The 17,737-nt window shown below is 34.8% G+C and overlaps 1 protein-coding gene across 1 annotated transcript; it reads right to left on the minus strand.

The window, feature by feature from the left end:
• Nucleotides 1-8,802: 8,802 nt before the first annotated feature.
• LOC115229140 lies at nucleotides 8,803-10,029 on the minus strand. The gene has a single exon (XM_029799549.1). The coding sequence runs from the start codon at nucleotides 10,027-10,029 to the stop codon at nucleotides 8,803-8,805; it is 1,227 nt and encodes a 408-aa protein (XP_029655409.1).
• Nucleotides 10,030-17,737: the final 7,708 nt, after the last annotated feature.

Consider the following 17,737-nt stretch of genomic DNA (forward strand, 5'->3'; position numbering starts at 1 on the left):
TTTCAAAACAAAATTGTATTTTAATTTCTGTGAATAATAAAATATTTTACTTATTTATTTACTATTTGAAAACGAAAGATATACTATTTATAAAAAAAATAAGTCAATGAATTGTGAATAATTTTATCATAAATGATCGAATTGGTGATTCTTCTAGTTTTTAAAGCTACAAAAGCTACATTAACCAATTGTGAAATATCAAAAGGCAATAATACGTTTTTTTACAAATTTTAAAATGTTCGTAGGGCTCTTCAAAATTGCATTTATCAAACAGACGGAAGTTTTTATTCAAATATAAAAAAGCTTAAAATAAAAAAAAACGTTTTTTTTGTTGAAAGGCCAAATTTTCAAATTTTCCCATCACTTGAAATGGCGAATCACAAAATTTGCTTTTACCCGAACAATGGGGATTTCGTGGAGGAAGATCACAACGCCTCAGGGAGTTAGAGCACCATTATCCCGTTGCTGACGAAATGAAGCATGGCTAACTGTGGTGTGTCTGATCTGGCAAAGCCTTCGATAGCGTGTGGCACCTGGGCCACTCTCCAGAATCCATGACATCGGAGCCGGGTAAAGACTATCGATGGCTGGAGAGCTTCTTGTCAGGAAGACAATCATTTGTCCGCTGTGGAAACCGCTTATCGGGTGTGTGGAACTTAGAGGGGAGTCCCGCAGGGATCTATCTTGAGTCCACTTCGTTAACCTCTCTTGGCCGACATTCCTCTGCCGTCGACACGTACTGGCAAGCTCGTTATCTATGCTGACGATATCCTGGTCATGGATACCTCGAAAAGGATATCGCAGTCTTGAGACGACTGAAATCATACATTGCAACGCTAAAGATTTGGACTATAGAGAAGTTTTGACCCTGCACCGGAGAAGAGCACCATTCATGGTTGCGGAGAGGAAGTCGCTATGCGGAGTCGTGTGCATATGCGATGAGTAGCTATGTGATGGATCTCTCGAAAAGAAAAAATCTTTCTTACCTGGGAGCAAACCATCAACTGTCGTGGTATACGTAGAGCATTTAGCAAATCAGAGAAAGAGGAGTGTGAGATCCTCAAAAGCTAACCAGGTTCCATCTGGATCCGGAAACGTACATCTACGTATTCAAAACGTGTGTGCAGCCAGTCCTCACATAGGCTACGAGGGCTGTAGGTACGGAGGAGAGTGACTACCTGATCGAACAGTTGGAAAAGACAAGACGTTTCGCTATGAAATTGGCTTACGGAGTACAATTGACGGAAGTTAAAAGACTCACAAGAATCCTCTGTGCCCACGATCCGGATGGTCTGGAGAATTGTCGTCAACAGACTAGTATTGGGGATACGCATGGGAAGAGACACTCGGTGCCTTGTTTTTATCCCCCGCGAGATTTTTCCTGTTTTTCTTTTTCTTTTCGCTCAATAAACACTATTCTATTCATCACTGAAATATTGTTGATAATTGTCAATATATTTTTGTAGTGACTGTTATGGATCTTTGATGTATATTATGAATGACACATTTCATGAACTGGCATCATTAAATACAGTGTACTGACTTAAATAAATAATTTTTAACTACAGGTGGCTACTTAGCTGTAGGGAATTGCAATATTTCAGTCGTTCGGCATTTTTGACTTGTTCGAGTTTGACATATCTGTATTTTTAAGTATAACAAAATTTTAGTCTTTTGCCGCAATACAAAACGTTCCGTCCGTTTATCAACATTCAATACGAAATTTATTTTGAAATGTCTATAATGTGCCTTCAAATTAGTGATTCACAGCCAATATCGTATTCATTTCGATCTTCAAGTTTAGAATACTTGGAGGCAGGAATGCTTGGCTTATGCTAGAGTATGCCCATATCAATTTAATAGCCTAGTAGCGATTCTGTGTGGCGAATGTTTTCCGGAAATTTTACATTGACCACTTTGGGAGCCACAGGTATGAATATTACTTATCCAAGCATGCAATGAGTGCCTCCCATACGATTCAAACAACGCCCTATGCTATAATGTCTAAAAATAATACAAATATTAACAGTTTTTCTAATAATACTAATATTCATTCCTGTTCTTAATTAACCTCACTTCCGTTATTGAAATTCTTTATCTGTTCAATTTAGTTTTTTGCAAAGTTCAATTTTTTTCTTCAACTTTTATCCTAACTTTCCCACCCATTTAAGTGAGCGACTTCGTCCAAGATACCCGAACATTGTGGAGTAGTGTATCCCAAAGAAACTTCACCATCAGTGTTCCCGAAAACACATGCGGACCAAGGCTATGTGTCGGCTGAGTCATTTTTTATATTACTTATACAAGCTTGCAATGAGTCAAATGTCGGGGACTACGTGATATGCTCAGATATCAGGAAATGACACAAATATGACCATTCTTTTGTGTATTACTAATATTTATCCTCCTAATTAATTAAGACATTTATTTTCTCAATCACAAATTGATCTCCCGAATAGTGTGGCATTCTTTTGAGACGTGTGGTCTCGTCGGTGAGAAGGAAAATGTATAAAAAGTGCATATTCCGTTTATTTATATATATCTCTCAAACCAAACTAGTTGCCATACTTTACCGTAAATTAATTGAAAAACAAATAAATATTGAATCAGTCTTGTATTAGTAGCAACGACTTATTGTCTACAAAGTTGACATTCAAACTTAGTTAAAAGGCGTTTTTTTATCTAAAACACAGGCAAATAAGAAAAATGAAGGACAAGGACGTTTCATTGAAGTGCAACCCACTGGTCATTTTAAAGAGGGCAATGGAGAACTGTCGGCCGGCCATGAACTGCCTTTGCTCGATCAGTAGGATTTGGTAATATTAAGACTTTGTTGTGCTGGGGACTCCACGTGCAGTGCGATATCCTCGAGTTACGCCCACGATTTGGTATGTTGACTGACTGATTTGTAGTGTGCGAGTACTTTCGAAACTTTTATTGGATGAGTTACTATTTTAATGATTTTTAATAAAGTGAGGGTTTTTTAAACACGTTCTCATAACTTGTGCGCTAATAGCAAAAAATATTTATTATGTATAAAGTAGTTTTCACAAAAATCTATGGTGCAAAAGTGATTCTAGTTTAAAAAAGGTTGAGAACCCCAGTTTTAAAGTGTTGGTCGTTATTATTTTAAAACTTTCAAAACTTAACTAGTGCCTTATTATCTTTTAATTTAATAATATTATTAACCTCAAAAATTTCACAAAATAGTCAACAGTTTTCCAAGAACAATTTATTAATAGAACATACATAGATTAATTAAGTTAATATTATTTTATTGATGTTAATCCGACATAGGCGGGGTACATCTCGTTTTTTGAGTTAAATATCCGGAATATTGGAGGAATCCTCTCAGACAATGCCCTGATAAGAAATCGACTTCCCTGATACGAATATAACCGAGTTCATTTTTTTAAAATTGGATTTTGTCAAACTTTACAAACGGAAAACAAGCCTCAATCATAATTTTATAAAATTTACAATAAATCAGTGTTTAATTGAGGGCTTTAATCAAAAATTGACAAGAGGAATACTAAAACGATGGATAAAAAAAAACTAATTTTTTTGGGAACAATTTTTAGTCAAAGTTACTTTTTCTATGATACGCCACATTACTCGGCTAAAAGTATATAAGAATATTTTAATATCATTCTATTGAGTAAAAGAAAATAGAATAGAATGTTCTGATGATAAATAACTATGATCCAATTTTAGTATAGAAGCGTATGCTCATCGGACATAAACGTGAATTTACAAAATAAATCTACCTTAGAGGCAGCCCTACATATCCAAGCATGCAATGAGTGCCTCCATACGATTCAGACAACGCCCTATGCTATAATGTCTATTAATATTTTTTCTTATAATACTAATATTCATTCCTGTTCTTAATTAAGCACATTTTCTTTGTCTGTTCGATTTCGTCAAAGGAAATGTTTAAAACTGCTTCCGTGCAAGATTTCGATGATTTTTCCATGGAGGAGAAAATGTCTGGATGGGACTAGCATGGCAGGCAGCGGAGCGTGTACAGAAGTTTTGGCATATGCATACTGCTTTTCATGAGGAAAAAAGCGATGTGCGAGTCTTGCTCCAAAAATCTGCTTGTGAGGTTACAAAATTCCATGTCTTTCTTCGCCAGATGGGCCTTTAGGCCAGATGGGCTTAGAGGGCAGCCAAGGAATGTAGCTTCTGACATGTTGATAATCTTAATGCCTGGGATGAGATCGGTTATTGACTTTTTTGAGTCGAGAAAATTTGCCAGCAGATAGTTGTCATTCATAAGCTCACATTTTTCTTCATTTACTTCAAGCCCAAACACGCCCATTCAGGGTGAGCGTATTTTTGATGAAGAAAGTGAGACATTTGAAAACTTGTATCCTTGCTGACTTTGAAATGAGAAGAGGAATTTTCAAAGATCTTCGAAAGCTGGACATTTTAATGAGGAATAAGTTGGCATCCAATTGATGAGCATTAGCACTGGTTGCCTTTTAGAGGGTTCAGGGGAACCAGGGGGTGGGGTGCAGTTCGGAAGGAGGCATGAGGGGCACGCCCATTTTGTGATAGCTGATGCAGTTTTTTACTCAACTTGACACAGTACAGTTGGTTACATCGAAAGCAGCGGATACTTTTTTTCCAGGGGGAAGAGGCTGCAGGCTTCACAAATCGAGCTCTCGCGAAGGAAATTGCGAATAGGAAGGCACGGATTCCTGGGATAATGAGGAAAGAGATGAAAAAGAAAATAAGATAGGAAAAAAAGAGTGAGATGAAAGAAAAAATGGGGTAGTCAAAAGAGAATAAAATGAAAGAGAGTGGGTTAATTAGATCAAAAAAAGTAAAAAGAAGTGATAAGAGAAAGAAAACAGAGAATGAAAAAGAAAATGAAATGGACAACAATAATCAGATTTTTTCTGATTAAGAGAATTTAAGTAGTAATGAAACGTAACATGTTCTGCTGTGAATCTAATTTCCTGTCGATACTGAATGAAAGTGGAGGTAAAGTTTTTTGCAAATCCTGATTTCTATTTCTGATTTTCGTTTCCTGCCAAATTTTACACTGGAAGTAGACATATATCAAAAAAATTGTATTTTAATTTCTGAAAATAATAAAATATTTTATTTATTTATTTGATGTTTTAAAATGAAAGAGATAATATTTATAAAAAATAAGTCAATGAATTGTGAATAATTTTATCATAAATGATCGAATTGGTGATTCTTCTAGTTTTTAAAACTACAAAAGCTACATTAACAAATTGTGAAATGTCAAAAGGCAATAATACGTTTTTTTTACAAATTTTAAAATGTTCGTAGGGCTCTTCGAGATTGCATTTATCAATCAGACGGAACTTTTTATTCAAATATAACAAGACTAAAGATATTTAAAAATGTTTTTTTTGTTGAAAGGCCAAATTTTCGAATTTTCACATCACTTGAAATATTGTTGATAATTGTCAATATATTATTGTAGTGACTGTTATGGTTCTTTGATGTATATTATGAATGACACATTTCATGGACTGACATCATTAAATACAGTGTAATGACTTAAATAAATTAATTTTTAACTACAGGTCGCTCCTTAACTGCAGGGAATTGCAATATTTCAGTCGTTCGGCATTTTTGACTTGTTCGAGTTTGAAATATCTGTATTTTTAAGTATAACAAAATTTTAGTCTTTTGCCGCAATACAAAACGTTCCGTCCGTTTATCAACATTCAATACAAAATTTATTTTGAAATGTCTATAATGTGCCTTCAAATTAGTGAATCACAGCCAATATCGTATTCATTTCGATCTTCTAGTTTAGAATACTTGGAGGCGAGGATGCTCGGTTCATGCTAGAGTATGTCCATATCTATTTAATAGCATAGTAATGACTTCAAGTGGCGTTTATTTTCCGGAACTTTCACATTGACCACTGTGGGAGCCACAGGTATGAATATTACTTATCCAAGCATGCAATGAGTGTCTCCCATACGATTCAGACAACGCCCTATGCTATAATGTCTAAAAATAATACAAATATTAACAGTTTTTCTAATAATACTAATATTCTTTCCTGTTCTTAATTAACCTCATTTCCGTTATTAAAATTCTTTATCTGTTCAATTTAGTATTTTACAAAGTTCAATTTTTTTCCTCAACTTTTATCCTAGTTTTCCCACCCATTTAAGTTAGCGACTTCGTCCAAGATACCCGAACATTGTGGAGTAGTGTATCCCAAAGGAACTTCACCATCAGTGTTGCCGAAAACACATGTAGAACAAGGCTATGTATCGGCTGAATCATTTTTTATACGTGATATGCTCAGATATCAGGAAATGACACAATTCATCCTCCTAATTAATTACGACATTTATTTTCTCAATCAAGAAATTGATCTCCCGAATACTGTTGCATTTCTTTGAGACGCGTGGTATCGTCGGTGAGAAAGAAAATGTATAAAAAGTGCATATTCCGTTTATTTATATATATCTCTCAAACCAAACCAGTTGCCATACTTTGCCATCAAATTAATTGAAAAAGAAATAAAAATTCAATCAGTCTTGTATTAGTAGCAACTTCTTGAGTGAAAAATACTAACTTGAAGCCGAATAAATAAATTTGTCAGGAAATAAAACTAGAACAACAAATTCTTGTGGTGCCTTTTCTTATAATATTATAATAAATTTCCTGAACATCTTACAAAGCAAAAAAATATAGACTAGTTTAGAAAATTGAAAATTTTACTGTAATTAATGAAAGGTATCATACAAATTGTAAATGTATAGATTGTATCTTAAATGTGCGAATTCAGATCACAAGCTAGTGATTTGTCTAGACAATGAACCCGAAATGGAGATCGTTGCTAAAAGTTTGCATGACTTCTCGCATGGAGGAGTTAACAAAATTGAATATGAATGTCGACAACGATATTTCACAGTTAAAAATGAGATTATTCGAAAAGTCATTCGAAACTGTGAAATTTGTAAATTTGCGCGACCCTTAAAAGTTTTAACTTTTTTAAATCCTAGATTGGAGATATAAATAACCATGTCTTTGCATCTTGCCCAAATGAAAGATTTCAGATAGATCTTATAGATCTGAAAAGTTTTTCTACTATAAATAAAAATTTTAAATGGATTTTAACGGCCATTGACGTATATAGCAGGTTAGTTTTTTTAACAATTTTTATAGATTTGCATTTGCGAGGCCGCTTTACACTAAGTCCTCAAATGAAGTTTGTGAAAACCTCAGATCATTATCTTTCTTAAATGGTCCGTGTCAATTTCTTCAGTCCGATAATGGGACTGAATTCAAGAATCGTGAAATGACCAATCTATGTGAGGAATTCAATATCAAACGAATTCACGGAAGACCAAACAATCCCCGCTCACTAGGGATTGTCGAACGCTTCAACCAGTCAATTACTAGAAAAATGGCAAAAATGATCGACAATGATAATAAAAAGTGGCTGGAAAAATTAGAAAATGCAGTGTACAATCATAACATTTCTGTCCACTCATTTTCTAATGAGAGCCCTTTTGAAAGATACCGGGGAATAAGTGGAATAAATACAATATTTTATGGTTGTAATTATAAAATTATTCCTTAGATAATTCAAGTAATGATTTGTTGAGTCCTGATCAAGTCGATGATGCAAACAATTGTCCGAGTCCAATTGAAAATTCATGTAATTTGAATTTCTATATGTAGATGATTGTAATTATTTGTTTACAAGTCCGAAAGGATTTCAGTTCGAAATCAACCCCATTGATCCTAATTCTAATTATTACAAAGCGATGAACAGAAAAGTGAATGTTCACAATAGTAAGTATGAATTTAGTGTTGGTGGTAAAGCATGCATAAAAATTAATGTTTAGGTTCGAGTTAAAAAAGACTTGGGAACAGACTTGGGAACAAAAAAGACTTGGACTGGATAAGTTTGAATCTCCATATTATCCATCTGCAGAAATTATCAGTATTTTATCAAACAATCGCGTTGAGGTAGTTTAAACATTTAAATTTAATAGATAAAAAATTCGATGAGCGAAATTTCGATTGTGCAAATGTCCAGACTTAAAAAATAATTAGCAAGTTATTATTCTTTGAAGTTTAATATTGATTACAATATTGACACTAAGTTAAGCTTCAAGGTCACGTCAGGTATCACGCGGCCCATAGGCATCACGCAAACCATGTCACATATTAGCAGGGTTGTTAAAAATCATGATTTTTTTCAAAAAAATCAAAAAAATCTGATTTTTTTGATTTAATCACGATTTTTTTGATTTAAATCAGATTTTTTTGAATTAAATGATCTTTATTTCAAAACGACCCTTTCCACCTGGCTTATCAGAGAACCTCTCTCTTTGTACATAAACACTGAAAAACGGCCACGCAGAACGATCTATCGTAGTTCCTTATGTCCACCGGGATCACTTAACTAGTTTGCATTACGCTTTTTCTTTGTGGTCTTCGGGTTAATAAATAAAAAAATATTTCAAAGCGAATAAAATAAAAAACAAAAACAATGGAAATCGTTTTTATTTATTTAAAAGCTTGTAAATGGAAACAAGTTTGGCTGCTTTTTCGATCCCCAGCCTATTGCGTACATTTGAATGTAGAAATCCGAATGTTGAAAAGATTCTTTCTATTCCACCTGTCGAAGCAACTGCTCCAAGAATTTTTTTGCATAGTGAAATTACTTGTGAAGGTAACTGGTATGAATTCGACTCCCACCAAGCTATAGGTGATACTTTACTCAATAATTCGGAGCAAACATGTATTGTTTAAATGGATCAGCTTTTGCTCTGAAATTAATCAGAGTCGGAAGTGCATATTCATAATTTTGAGCAAATAACTCAATGCAATGTCAATCTCAACATTTGAAAGAGATTTCCCACTACATGTCGGGTCGATCAAATTCGCAAGTAAGTGGAAAGGTGTTAATGCTTGTTTTGCTCGAATTCTCACTTTTCCTAAAATATTCGTACATCCATTGTCAATATATGTCTGTTCAAGTTCTTTCCAAATTTCTACAGCATGACTAATCGTGGTAGAATCATTCTGAATTTTATCTAAAGCGACAGCAATTGGTTTAATAAGCATCAGATATTCTTCAACGCGTCGTTTTAGGGAAATATTTTGGACCTTGGAAAAAATCTCTGTATCAATATCCGTTCTGTGTTCCTCACAAGTTCTCAAAATAATAGACCAATTATCCAGATAAGATTGAAAACAGTCTGATAAAGTGTTCCACCGTACATCAATCGGAAGAACGAGTTTTTTTCCTCCATTAGATTTGTACCATGCAGCTGGAAGATGGACGTTTCGGAAATATTTATTGATTGTTACAATAGTTCCTTTAACGTCCGCTACCTCGACATCCTTCACAAGAAGGTTGAGATAATGTGCCGAGCAACCATAAGTAATTATTTCATTGCCATCTTCCATCATTATCCGTCTCATTTTAGTCATGTTGGCAGCATTATCCGTTACAAGACTGCCGATTTTACATCCAAACCGTTGTTCAGCCAATTGTGCGGAGGCTAAAGCAACAGATTGAAGATATTCCGCAGTGTGGCTATATCCAGAAGTGTCCACAGTGTCAATGAGATAATTTTCCCCATCGGATGTCACAACCGAGACACAAATAACGGGTTCATTATGAATGTTGCTCCACCCGTCCAACATCATAGACACTGTTTTGTCCTGGAGTCTTTGTCGACAGTCTTCATGTATTTGGTCGTACACATGATCAAGTAATGTACCACCAATTTGATGACGAGAGGGTAAACGATACCCAGGAAGAAGCATTTGGACGAATTTGACAAATTCGGGATGTTCTACAGCAGCAAACGGAGTGTTTGTAGAAAATATGTATCTAGCGAGTTGCAGATCCATCAAATCTTTCTTAGATGAAGTCGTCGTAGTTACGAAATTGATTAATGAATGGTCCTTCATCCTTGGAGGAAATTCGCTTTCAGGTCTCGGCATATTTTCAGGGATATCAATATTACTTCGACATAATAAATGATGCTGCCTCATCCGAGATACAAGACCTTGTATGTCCTTCCCACAATTACGACATCTGGCACGGCTTCCGGTCTTTCCAGGAATAATACGTTTATCAAAATAAGCCCACAAAGAATCACGCTTCTTCCAGACATTTAAAAAAATTTAAATGATTTTTTTGATTTTTTTGATTTTTTTTAATGATTTAAATCATTGATTTTTATTGTTGATTAAAATCAAATGATTTAAATCTAACAACCCTGCATATTAGTAGCAACTTCTTGAGTGAAAAATACTAACTTGAAGCCGAATAAATAAATTTGTCATGAAATAAAATGAACAAGTTTTGTTATCTCTACTCTCTACTCTTCGGGTGTAGTTTGAAATTACCAAGATAATAAAATTAGCCGAACAAGTCAATCGGATTTTGGTGATCTCGGCCAAGAGGAAAAGAATTACGCTTTTCTTTAAAAAAATAAATCAAAATATCATAATAATTATTTTATAAAACTTAGTAAAATCCTTTATTAATCCAAGAAATCATTAAATTAGTTAAATTTATTTTAAATTCCTTTTTCTAAATAGTTTTTCCAATTCTGATTACTGGTTGAGTTTCCTCTCCTCCTCGGCATACTTAATTAAAAGTAGAACAATACATATTCCATAAGTTTTGATCTTTTCACAAACATTGCTGCGACTTCCAGGTCAACTGCCGCTTTTTTGTCTTCGTTCTTGGCTTTGTTCAGCTTTTTCAATTAAAATGTTTATCCAATTCAGTTTTAGAAGAGTTGACTCCACTTGTACTTTTAATGATTAATTTTACGTTTTAACTGACACCTTGATTTCGGATTTGAAATCTTTCGGCAGGTGTGCCATTAAAAGTGTTTTTTATTCCGAATAATTTATTATTTAAAAAATTATAAAATTAATTAAATGATATATCAAGTAATTGCTATGATACAAATTATCAAATATTTTAAAATAATGTAGTTTTATCAACACAAGTATATATTTTAATTATAAAATAAATAATTTTAAATAAAAATAAATAAAACGTGTTAAATTAGTGTCATGTTGATCTCTCAGTTGTGTCGCCGGTGGAATATAATAGCGTAGGGATTATACCTTATATTAGACACTCCCAAAGACAGTGTCAGAACGTCCCGTGGGATCCTTCCTCGAGGTCTCAGGGAGCCTCCGACATAACCGACTTATTCGACGACAAATACTGGAAAGTATCCCATCCTGACTATTCAGATGTCCGACCAGCTGTACGTCTCAGTCAAGCAGTTCAATGGATCCAACAATGTCAACATCCGACGATACTTCGAGACAAACGGGAGGGTTTTCCCCACCAAAAAAGGTGCTTTTCTCCTTCTATTTTTAGGAGTTTTTTTAAATCTTGAGCAGTGGAATCACTTCAAGTCCATTATCGACGAAATTGATAAGGCAATGTGTACTCAGGATTAAAATTTACTTTTTGTCTCTTTTCTTTACAATTTGGATTTAAAAATATATTAATTAAAAATTATTATTTATAAAAAGAAGGAGGTGTTTCGAATCTGGGGACTCTGGAAGTCTAAAGGCTTGAATCAACACCCTGAAGAGTCGGATCGACGAGCTGACTAAAGCTAACACAGATGAGGCATGGAAGAGAGAATGCTTAAAACTCAACAAGAAAAATCCTAAATTCTGGAAACTATACAAAATAATGAACGGGACGGAGGCGAAAGGTGAAGAAATCATTCTTAAATCGGTGGATGGAGGCTTTGTTCCTCCTACTGAGGAAGTCCCGGAGGTCTTCCGCCAGCAGCTAGCAGGGATTCAGGAGGTGGACCCTTCGTCTATCCTGCCTCTGAAAATATTCGAGGAGTCGATCCGAAATTCCCGCTCAAAATTTGTTTTGGATGGACCCTTGTGCAGGGAAATAACCACGGAAGAGACGTTCGAAGCAATCAGAGGTTGCAAGAACAACGCTCCTGGATTTGACTTCATCCCTATGGAGGTGTTCAAGAAGGCACCCGGATGCTTGCTTCGTATTCTGGTAAAACTATTCAATGCCAGTTGGGACAATGGTCACGTCCCATCTAGCTGGAAACGAACAATCGTCCGAATGATCCCAAAACCTGGAAAACAAAATACGCAGGCAGGAAGTTATAGGCCAATTAGCCTTATCTGCACAACGTCGAGGATAATGGAAAGAATTATTTTCAATCGTTTATCGGCTTACGTGGAACAAAATAATATACTCGCGGAGGAACAGTGGGGTTTTAGACCTGGTCGTTCAACCGGTCACTGTTTCTCGCTTCTTGAGGAAGAACTGTCTCGGGCTAACATTAATTGAAGGTCAGTGTAACGCGCATCCCATACGTATCATGTGGCCCATGTCACATAATAAAATTATTAAATTAAAAGATAGTTAAGTTTTGAAAGTTTTAAAATAATAACGACCAACACCTTAAAACTGGGGTTCTCAACCTTTTTAGACTAGAATCACTTTTGCACCATAGATTTTTGAGAAGACCACTTTATATAAAATAAATATTTTTTGCTATTAGCGCACAAGTTATGAGAACGTGTTTAAAAAACCCTCACTTCATTAAAAATCATTAGAATAGTAACTCATCCAATAAAAGTTTCGAAAGTACTCGCACACTACAAATCAGTCAGTCAACATACCAAATCGTGGGCGTAACTCGAGGATATCGCACTGCACGTGGATCCCCCAGAACAACAAAGTCTTAATATTACCAAATCCTACTGATCGAGCAAAGGCAGTTCATGACCGGCCGACAGTTCTCCATTTCCCTCTTTAAAATGACCAGTGGGTTGCACTTCAATGAAACGTCCTTGTCCTTCATTTTTCTTATTTTCCCGTGTTTTAGATAAAAAAAACGCCTTTTAACTAAGTTTGAATGCCAACTTTGTAGACAATAATTCGTTGCTACTAATACAAGACTGATTCAATATTTATTTCTTTTTCAATTAATTTACGGTAAAGTATGGCAACTGGTTTGGTTTGAGAGATATATAAATAAACGGAATATGCACTTTTTATACATTTTCCTTCTCACCGACGAGACCACACGTCTCGAGGGGATGCCGCACTATTCGGGAGATTAATTTGTGATTGAGAAAATAAATGTGTTAATTAATTAGGAGGATAAATATTAGTAATACACAAAAGAATGGTCATATTTGTGTCATTTCCTGATATCTGAGCATATCACGTAGTCCCGACATTTGACTCATTGCAAGCTTGTATAAGTAATATAAAAAATGATTCAGCCGATACATAGCCTTGTTCTATATGTGTTTTCGGCAACACTGATGGTGAAGTTCCTTTGGGATACACTACTCCACAATGTTCGGGTATCTTGGACAAAGTCGCTCACTTAAATGGGTGGGAAAGTTAGGATAAAAGTTGAGGAAAAAAATTGAACTTTGCAAAAAACTAAATTGAACAGATAAAGAATTTCAATAACGGAAATGAGGTTAATTAAGAACAGGAATGAATATTAGTATTATAAGAAAAACTGTTAATATTTGTATTATTTTTAGACATTATAGCATAGAACGTTGTCTGAATCGTATGGGAGGCACTCATTGCATGCTTGGATAAGTAATATTCATACCTGTGGCTCCCAAAGTGGTCAATGTAAAATTTCCGGAAAACATTCGCCACACAGAATCGCTACTAGGCTATTAAATTGATATTGGCATACTCTAGCATAAGCCAAGCATTCCTGCCTCCAAGTATTCTAAACTTGAAGATCGAAATGAATACGATATTGGCTGTGAATCACTAATTTGAAGGCACATTATAGACATTTCAAAATAAATTTCGTATTGAATGTTGATAAACGGACGGAACGTTTTGTATTGCGGCAAAACACTAAAATTTTGTTATACTTAAAAATACAGATATTTCAATCTCGAACAAGTCAAAAATGCCGAACGACTGAAATATTGCAATCCCCTGCAGCTAAAAAGCCACCTGTAGTAAAAATTAATTTATTTAAGTCATTACACTGTATTTAATGATGTCAGTCCATGAAATGTGTCATTCATAATATACATCAAAGAACCATAACAGTCACTACAATAATATATTGACAATTATCAACAATATTTCAAGTGATGGGAAAATACGAAAATTTGGCCTTTCAACAAAAAAAACGTTTTTTTCTATTTTAAGCTTTTTTATATTTGAATAAAAAGTTCCGTCTGTTTGATAAATGCAATTTTGAAGAGCCCTACGAACATTTTAAAATTTGTAAAAAAACGTATTATTGTCTTTTGATATTTCACAATTGGTTAATGTAGCTTTTGTAGCTTTAAAAACTAGAAGAATCACCAATCCGATCATTTATGATAAAATTATTCACAATTCATTGACTTATTTTTTTTATAAATATTATATCTTTCATTTTGAAACATCAAATAAATAAATAAAATATTTTATTATTCACAGTAATTAAAATCCAATTTTGTTTTGAAATATGTCCACTTCCGGTGGAGCATTTGACAGAAAACGAGAATCAGAAATAGAAATGAGGATTTTCAAAGAACTTCACCTCCATTTTCATTCCGAATTCATTATTTTCAATCGTCTATCGGCTTACGTGGAACAAAATAATATACTCGCGGAGGAACAGTGGGGTTTTAGACCTGGTCGTTCAACCGGTCACTGTTTCTCGCTTCTTGAGGAAGAACTGTCTCGGGCTAACATTAATTGAAGGTCAGTGTAACGCGCATCCCATACGTATCATGTGGCCCATGTCACATAATAAAATTATTAAATTAAAAGATAGTTAAGTTTTGAAAGTTTTAAAATAATAACGACCAACACTTAAAAACTGGGGTTCTCAACTTTTTAGACTAGAATCACTTTTGCCACCATAGATTTTTGAGAAGACCACTTTATATAAAATAAATATTTTTTGCTATTAGCGCACAAGTTATGAGAACGTGTTAAAAACCCTCACTTCATTAAAAATCATTAGAATAGTAACTCATCCAATAAAAGTTTCGAAAGTACTCGCACACTACAATCAGTCAGTCAACATACCAAATCGTGGGGGCGTAACTCGAGGATATCGCACTGCACGTGGATCCCCCAGAACAACAAAGTCTTAATATTACCAAATCCTACTGATCGAGCAAAGGCAGTTCATGACCGGCCGACAGTTCTCCATTTCCCTCTTTAAAATGACCAGTGGGTTGCACTTCAATGAAACGTCCTTGTCCTTCATTTTTCTTATTTTCCCGTGTTTTAGATAAAAAAAACGCTTTTAACTAAGTTTGAATGCCAACTTTGTAGACAATAATTCGTGCTACTAATACAAGACTGATTCAATATTTATTTCTTTTTCAATTAATTTACGGTAAAGTATGGCAACTGGTTTGGTTTGAGAGATATATAAATAAACGGAATATGCACTTTTTATACATTTTCCTTCTCACCGACGAGACCACACGTCTCGAGGGGATGCCGCACTATTCGGGAGATTAATTTGTGATTGAGAAAATAAATGTGTTAATTAATTAGGAGATAAATATTAGTAATACACAAAAGAATGGTCATATTTGTGTCATTTCCTGATATCTGAGCATATCACGTAGTCCCGACATTGACTCATTGCAAGCTTGTATAAGTAATATAAAAAATGATTCAGCCGATACATAGCCTTGTTCTATATGTGTTTTCGGCAACACTGATGGTGAAGTTCCTTTGGGATACACTACTCCACAATGTTCGGGTATCTTGGACAAAGTCGCTCACTTAAATGGGTGGGAAAGTTAGGATAAAAGTTGAGGAAAAAAATTGAACTTTGCAAAAAACTAAATTGAACAGATAAAGAATTTCAATAACGGAAATGAGGTTAATTAAGAACAGGAATGAATATTAGTATTATAAGAAAAACTGTTAATATTTGTATTATTTTTAGACATTATAGCATAGAACGTTGTCTGAATCGTATGGGAGGCACTCATTGCATGCTTGGATAAGTAATATTCATACCTGTGGCTCCCAAAGTGGTCAATGTAAAATTTCCGGAAAACATTCGCCACACAGAATCGCTACTAGGCTATTAAATTGATATTGGCATACTCTAGCATAAGCCAAGCATTCCTGCCTCCAAGTATTCTAAACTTGAAGATCGAAATGAATACGATATGGCTGTGAATCACTATTTGAAGGCACATTATAGACATTTCAAAATAAATTTCGTATTGAATGTTGATAAACGGACGGAACGTTTTGTATTGCGGCAAAACACTAAAATTTTGTTATACTTAAAAATACAGATATGTCAAACTCGAACAAGTCAAAAATGCCGAACGACTAAAATATTGCAATCCCCTGCAGCTAAAAAGCCACCTGTAGTAAAAATTAATTTATTTAGGTCATTACACTGTATTTAATGATGCCAGTCCATTAAAAGTGTCATTCATAATATACATCAAGGAACCATAACAGTAACTACAAAAATATATTGACAATTATCAACAATATTTCAAGTGATGGGAAAATACGAAAATTTGGCCTTTCAAAAAAAAAAAACGTTTTTTTCTATTTTAAGCTTTTTTATATTTGAATAAAAAGTTCCGTCTGTTTGATAAATGCAATTTTGAAGAGCCCTACGAACATTTTAAAATTTGTAAAAAAACGTATTATTGTCTTTTGATATTTACAATTGGTTAATGTAGCTTTTGTAGCTTAAAAACTAGAAGAATCACCAATCCGATCATTTATGATAAAATTATTCACAATTCATTGACTTATTTTTTTTTATAAATATTATATCTTTCATTTTGAAACATCAAATAAATAAATAAAAAATATTTTATTATCACAGTAATTAAAATCCAATTTTGTTTTGAAATATGTCCACTTCCGGTGGAGCATTTGACAGAAAACGAGAATCAGAAATAGAAATGAGGATTTTCAAAGAACTTCACCTCCATTTTCATTCCGAATTCATTATTTTCAATCGTCTATCGGCTTACGTGGAACAAAATAATATACTCGCGGAGGAACAGTGGGGTTTTAGACCTGGTCGTTCAACCGGTCACTGTTTCTCGCTTCTTGAGGAAGAACTGTCTCGGGCCAAACTCCATAAAGCCTGCCTAACGGCGGTCTGCCTGGACGTCTGCAAGGCCTTTGACAGTGTCTGGCACTTGGGGTTGATAGATAAAGTAGCGGAGTTGGGTGCTGGGCGAAAAACTGTCAGATGGCTAAAGGACTTCTTGTGCGAGAGAAAATCGTTCATTCGTTGTGGAAATTTGTTATCGAAGGCCGTGAATCTGAGGAGAGGTGTTCCTCAGGGATCGGTTCTCAGCCCCTTGCTCTTCAATATATTTCTGGCCGACGTCCCGAAACCACATTTTCCTACGAGCAGACTAATTATCTACGCGGACGATATCTTGGTTACGGATGTCTCGATGTGGGGACCCCGACACAGAAGAAGGTTGTCCTGGAGCAGACTAGAACCGTACTTGGAGGAACTTGAAATCTGGTGCAATGGTAAAGACTTGAATCTCGCTGGGACAAAAGTACCATTGTTGGATTTCAATGGGTCGTGACAAAAAACCGACTTTCGAGGATTATGGGAACCTGATTATATCGAAGAACCTACGTTACCTGGGAGTAACTATAGACCCCACCGGGTCATACAAACCCCATGTGCATGCAAAGCGGAAACAAGGAGCGAAAATCCTGAAAGGACTGAGGCGT

The sequence above is a fragment of the Octopus sinensis genome, unplaced genomic scaffold (assembly GCF_006345805.1).
Source record: "Octopus sinensis unplaced genomic scaffold, ASM634580v1 Contig11999, whole genome shotgun sequence".
NCBI classification, from domain to species: Eukaryota; Metazoa; Mollusca; class Cephalopoda; order Octopoda; family Octopodidae; genus Octopus; species Octopus sinensis.